This window comes from Cherax quadricarinatus, unplaced genomic scaffold (genome assembly GCF_038502225.1).
Source record: "Cherax quadricarinatus isolate ZL_2023a unplaced genomic scaffold, ASM3850222v1 Contig2874, whole genome shotgun sequence".
Taxonomy (NCBI): Eukaryota; Metazoa; Arthropoda; class Malacostraca; order Decapoda; family Parastacidae; genus Cherax; species Cherax quadricarinatus.
Window position 1 is genome coordinate 1 of NW_027197900.1, and position 6,867 is coordinate 6,867.

The window sequence follows — 6,867 nt, forward strand, 5'->3', positions numbered from 1 at the left end:
CTTATTCCCGTGTTAGCTGCTTGACTGATGGAGTAAACTTATCGACTCCAGTTTACAGGAAGGATACCTGAGGAACATTTTCGGGTCAGGGTCAGCGCCCCCCACGGCCTAGTCTAATACCACGCCTCCTATTAACGTTAGGAATCTTCAGTGTTTTATCCTGAATAAAGTAGACTAATTTTTATAGATATGAAGTGGTAAGCAAGTGGAAGGTCTCGGACAGATGACTAAATGCTCCAGTGGTGGGTCATCATGTGACTAAGACCCGCGTTAGGAACCACCTATCCTGCTTCCTGACGAATCTTACCTAACCTAACTTTTATGGCCCTCTTGGCGGGTCATCATGTGACTAAGACCCGCGTTAGGAACCACCTATCCTGCTTCCTGACGAATCTTACCTAACCTAACTTTTATGGCCCTCTTGGCGGGTCATCATGTGACTAAGACCCGCGTTAGGAACCACCTATCCTGCTTCCTGACGAATCTTACCTAACCTAACTTTTATGGCCCTCTTGGCGGGTCATCATGTGACTAAGACCCGCGTTAGGAACCACCTATCCTGCTTCCTGACGAATCTTACCTAACCTAACTTTTATGGCCCTCTTGGCGGGTCATCATGTGACTAAGACCCGCGTTAGGAACCACCTATCCTGCTTCCTGACGAATCTTACCTAACCTAACTTTTATGGCCCTCTTGGCGGGTCATCATGTGACTAAGACCCGCGTTAGGAACCACCTATCCTGCTTCCTGACGAACCTAACCTAACCATCGTGGATTTAAGTTGACATCTGGAGTTTTTTCCATCACCTTCAAGACTTTGTTTACATTTCTCAACTGCGTGTTACTCCCTCAGAATTACCAACAAAATATTAGGTAAATGGATACAGATGTGACATTTCGCTCTCCAGGAGCTTTGTCAAGTTCCTGGAGAGCGAAACGTTGCCTCAATTAAATGTCACATTAGTTGCATCTGTCAATTCACCCAACAGATAACTTTAGGCTTTAACTCTTTTCGCTTAAGAAACTGAAGCTTCGGTTCCAGTATTTTTTCGGATCATCGCGACAACCAAGTCTTAAAAAAATGAAAAAACTTCTTTAATTACAATAAAAATGAAGATTAAAACTTTACAGAAAATTAGAAGACATTTCAGTTATTTAATAAAACATAAACTGACCATTTTTTTTAACTCGTCACTGAAGAACTGGCGGAAAACTGGGTGGCGGGGGCGTTGACCCCCCTCGCAACGACTTCCTGTTAGATCACTAGTTAAACCTTCAGGTAGATCACCAGATAGACCAGGTAGACCACCAGGTAGACCTCCAGGTAGACCACCAGGTAGACCTCCAGGTAGACCAGCAGGTAGAAGGTTCTCACGAGTGCAGGGAAGTGTAGAGACCTGATTTCTTCAGATCGACGTCTGAATGGCAACTGGCGGCCATCTTCAAGTGGGTCACACTCACAGAGTAATTTCACGCACTCTGAGTGTTCCCTAATTGTCCCAAATCAGGGATTATCTAACTAATGACCTGTTCTAAAATTCTTAAAGCTGGTGTGGAGTAATTCGGGCCCTGAACTGCCTCTTCGTCTAACCAATATACCGAGAGTCGCATCTAGTAACACGTATATTGATGTATTGTGTGGACAACTGCTGGCAGTCAAAGTCGAGATTTCAAGCTGAAAAAATTATGAAATGTGAGAGGCATATTTATGTATAGATAAAGACATTTGTTAAACGTTTTGCCACAACTACCACTATTATTATTATTATTATTATTAAACTGAGTGGCTGACTGCTACATACTCGTTCTTACATCGTCACACAGATATCAAAACAGAACAGAACAGAGGACTCACAGGTAAGGACCCACTAGGGGCGAGGGGCAAGTCGGGACAGGACGAAGAATAGGTAGGGGAGAGGAAATGTCGAAGTAGGAAAAAGTGTTGGGACTAGACCCAACTGCTAAGCAAGGGAAGCAGAAAGTGCAGCTATCAACAGGAATCTATTGTTTAAAGTTTGCACCCTTCTCAGGGGCTCTTGATCTACGGAATTGGATCTCTGCTCCAGTTCCCCTAATTAAGCTTAAATACCTTCCCCCCTCCCACAGGGGCTGTATAATCCACACGGGTTTAGGGCTTCCCATAATAATAATAATAATAATACACCCTTACTCCTGTGCTAAAGCTTATTAATAAATTATGTTATAATTTCGCCTTCAGCTTCGGTAAGTAGATAGTCCTATTCTCATAATTTTTTTTTTACACCTGTTTGTGTTGTCCCAAAAAATTTCACTCTAATGTTGGGATTATTTTGAATCCCGAAGAGGTATTTGATTTACAAAATGAATCAGTAATCTGAAACACAGGAATAAGGGTTCGGAGGAACGATTCATCCAGTGATTCTCTCTCTAATGACTCACGAAATCGTAATGACACGATTGCAAACAAACCATACCACGGGTGGGGTTAGAACCCGCTATCAGAGTCATATAACTCTAGACCGACGCGGTAGCCACTGGGCCAGTGGCTACCGCGTTGGTCTGGAGATTTGTGACTCAGCTCACGGGTTCTATCCTCGCCTGTGGTATGGTTTATCCTCTCTCTAATTTGTCAAGTGGTGGACTCGTAAGCCAGTAGAAGGCCTCGGTCAAATGACCAAAAGCTCTAGTGGCGGGTCGGTAAACAATTGTGCTTATTCTTGACGAACATACCAAACCTTATGTGTCCCGTAGCTAGAGTGGTAGCTCGCACACTGAGGTCCGTGGTTCGATCGTCGGTACGGGTAGAAGCAGCAGAATGTGTTTCCTTAAGACACCTGCTGTCCATGTTTACTTAGCAGTAAAATAGGTACCTGGGTGTTAGTGGACTGGTGTGGGTCGCATCCTGGGACAAAACTGACCTAATTTGCGGGAAATGCTCAGCATAACAAGCGGCTTTCCATACAGTAGTATGTCACTGATGTCAGCGATGGTCTGTATACCTTGTACATAAAGATTGTTGTTATAACCTAACTGAACAGTCTATCCGAATCACTGCATCACATCAACAAGAGACTTTACATTTCAAGTGATTCATCCAATTCTTTGAATCATCTTTGTTGATTCGAACAATTGAACTTAAGCAGTGAGTCATAGTAAGTGGACAATTCAAAGTCCACATTAATCCTTATTTATTGGAAGCTTATTTGACGCTTTTCCACAGCTGAAATTTGGTCTTAGTGACCCTCGTGTAGTCCATAACCTTTACACCTCACATATTTATATTTAGTTTACAGTATATACGTCCACATGACAAATAACTGACACTGGTTATAGAACGGAATAAATTGGGAAATATAGATGAATGGTTTAGAGAACCGACAAGTTGATGAATTAGACACATGTTCAACACTTGTGTATCGTTTCCTCAATAAAGATTCGCAGGTGTTACACATGTGTCTAATTTATCAAGGTGAGAAATAACAAACGTCTTCTATTTAAGGTTTTAATTATAGCATAATTTCGAAGAAATTATAATGGGGGAAAATATATATATTATTGGTCCACAGACCACATCATATAAAGTGATGCAAATTTTATTGCAAATTAATAGTATGTTTGATATTCTTGGTTCTTGGTACACGAAATAAAATTTAGCCATAGACTGGGGAAGGCCTAAAGGCTGGAATTGGTCTATAGGCTGCGACAGGCGTGTAAGTTGGAGTTGGCCTATAGGCTGGCTGGTAGGTCGGGTACCTGGCTTCTCCCTGGTAGGTGACCTCAGCCAGGTAGCCAGAGTCACCACTGACAGTGTAGGTCACCTGTTGCAGACGACCGTCGGGGAGCTGCACGTAGTACGACCCCTGAGTGTGGTCACCATCACGAGACTCCTGGTGACCGAAGTCGTTACCGGAGGGAGGGTCGTTCACAGCATAGTCGAAGCTGTACCGTGCTGGAGCCTACCAAGGAGAAAATTTACCATAAAGTCAAATTTACGTAAATGCAGAACAATAAAACACAATAATAATAATAATAATAATAATAATAATAATAATAATAATAATAATAATAATAAACTCTTTCTACATATACGAAGAACATAAAGTTTTAAATAAATAAAATTAGAGTTAGTATTATTATATATGATGGTCTGAACACTTAAGAAAGAAGAAACATTGTACCAGGCCTACTGGCCTATACGAGGCAGGTCCAAGTCTCCTACCGGCTTAAGCCCACCTAGTCAGGTCAGGTCACATTCACTTAAGGAAGGAGCACGGCATCCAACCTAGTAGCACAAGCTAGAGAGGTCCAACTCACACCCACCCACACTCACTCATGTATTTATCCAACCTATTTTTAAAACTACACAACGTTTTAGCTTCTATGACGGTACTCGGGAGTTTGTTCCACTCAACCACAACTCTATTATCAAACCAGTGCTTTCCTATATAAGAACATAAGAACATAAGAACATAAGAACGAAGGAACACTGCAGAAGGCCTACTGGCCCATGCGAGGCAGGTCCAAGTCTCCCACCGGCTTAAGCCAATGCACCCAACCTAGTCAGGTCAGGTCACATTGACTTAAGGGAGGAACACGGCAACCGACCTGCTAGCACAAGCTATCAGGTCTAACTCACACCCACCCACATCTACTCATGTATTAATCCAACCTATTTTTGAAGCTACACAACGTTCTGGCCTCTATAACGGTACTTGGGAGTTTGTTCCACTCAACCACAACTCTATTACCAAACCAGTACTTTCCTATATCCTTCCTGAATCTGAACTTTTCCAGTTTAAAACTACTGCTGCGAGTCCTGTCTAGGCTAGATATTTTTAGTACACTATTTACATCCCTTTATTTATTCCTGTCTTCCATTTATACACCTCAATCATATCCCTCCTAATTCTACGCCTTTCTAGAGAGTGCAGATTCAGGGCCTCAGTCTGTCCTCACAGTGAAGATTTCTGATACATGGGATCAACTTTGTCATCATCCTCTGTACGTTCTCCAGAGCGTTTACATCAAAATCTTTTGCTTCTTCAACTTACTCCAGTAAAGTCACCTCTATATTCGACTGAAGATGCCTTTTGTGTAGACAAAACATTTCATCAATAAAAATACCGAATTACTGCACACGTCTTATTCAACAAGAATACTAATACATATTCTAAATACCTGATAGGACGGTGCTGGCCTGTAGGAGGATGGGAGAGAGTAGCCCAGGCTGGGGAAGCCAGGAGCACCAGCGACCACCACCACAAAACACAAAGCTATAACCACCTGGAACAGTAAACATTGAGTGATTATAAACCATACCACGGGCGGGGATAGAACCCGCGATCAGAGAGTCTCAAAACTCCAGACCGTCGTGTTAGCCACTGGACCAGCTAGCCACAATAAGATTCGTCCAACTAGGTATATTTCTACACGAATCTTATTATGGCTAGCTGGTCCGGTGGCTAACGCGACGGTCTGGAGTTTTGAGACTCTCTGATCGCGGGTTCTATCCCCGCCCGTGGTATGGTTTGTTTGCAATCGTGTCATTACGATTTCGAGAGTCATTGGGCGATTATCTCTTTAAAGTGTTCTTCATAAAGAAGTTAGAACAACTTCCCTTTTCTCGGATAAAGCTTAACAACTTCCCTATTCCCAGAAGCTGTAAGACTTTAATGCTGTATAGCCCTTGTGGTTTAGCGCTTCTTTTTTATTATAATAATAAAAGTGTAAGACTTTAATAAGAGTACTCACGAAATCGTAATGACAAGATTGCAAACAAGCCATAACATGGGCGGGGATAGAACCCGCGATCAGAGAGTCACGAAACTCCAGACCGACGCGTTAGCCACTGGCTAACGCGTCAGTCAGGAGTTTTGAATTGTTATAAGCTCCAATAACGTTGTCGTAATTCATGACTGAAAATTTAGCAACTCTCGCCGGCCGTCTTCCACCAAGGTGGAAGAAAAGAAGAAACATTTACCATCATTGGTTCAGTAGCAGTTTTGGTACAACAGTTAACAATTCACTTACAGTTCGATAGGAACGTGTACACGTCGTTTTGGTACTTGTGTTCCCGTTCTGCACAAGGGGACAACAGCTATACTCCAATTATTGTTGGGGCAACGGGTGGAGGATGTCAAGATTTGCACTCTAGGGTTACTGATAGTGGCCGCTGCTAATATTACCTAGGTTAAACCAGGGTACGGGTGGGATTAGAACCCATGGTGAGTCTTAAAACTCCAGGCCAGTGCGTTAACTACTAGAGTTGTACGACTCACCTGCCATGGGTTCTAACCTAGTTAGTTTGCACTCGTGTTATTAGGTTTCGTGAGTTATTACCGAAGTGTTGTTTGTTCTAGATTAGTGATTTTCTCATTAGAGTCACCACAGCTGAGTCAATAGCGTAGAGTTTACAGAGTAAAGGAAGAATATTAACAAAGACTTACCTTCATAGTGATAGTGAGATCCCTCAGGAAGTGTTTTGTCTCCCAGACAGTCTTGGATCCTAGTGTTATTGAGGTGCCTTACTGAGTTGCCTTTCAGTTCTGGATCTTAGTGTTGCCGAGGTACTGCAGGAAGTGTGTTGTCTCCCAGACAGTCTTAGGTGTTATATACCCAGCTGGAGACCTCTGGGCGTGTCATGACCAAGGTCACACAAAGTGGGTTAGTAAAATTCACGAGAGAAGTGGCAGGTGGTGTTGCTGGTGGTGGGCGGGTCACCACACACTCATGATGTGATATCATTAAGGTCACACTTGAGTAAGTCGATCACGGTCTTCACCATACAAACCCGTTCTTTGAAAAACTTCCCTGGTTCACTTTCCATCCCGCAAGATATTCATGTGAATGCAGAGACATGAGTATTTTATATATATATATATATATAT

The 6,867-nt window shown here is 42.7% G+C and overlaps 1 protein-coding gene across 1 annotated transcript; it reads right to left on the reverse strand.

Moving 5' to 3' along the window:
• Positions 1–3,630: 3,630 nt before the first annotated feature.
• Positions 3,631–6,548, reverse strand: LOC138851930 (cuticle protein 7-like). The gene is made up of 3 exons (XM_070081485.1): positions 6,427–6,548; positions 5,159–5,263; positions 3,631–3,936 (listed from the first exon to the last, which is right to left on the reverse strand). The coding sequence occupies exons 1-3, from the start codon at positions 6,430–6,432 to the stop codon at positions 3,631–3,633; spliced, it is 417 nt and encodes a 138-aa protein (XP_069937586.1). The 5' UTR covers positions 6,433–6,548.
• Between the last annotated feature and the right edge of the window lie 319 nt (positions 6,549–6,867).

Bases quoted from the DNA above. Each gene is read 5' to 3' on its own strand.
- LOC138851930 (XM_070081485.1), bottom strand. The intron at 3,937-5,158 runs GTATTTAGAATA...TCTCCTTGGTAG, and splicing joins GGCCAGCACCGTCCTATCAG to GCTCCAGCACGGTACAGCTT.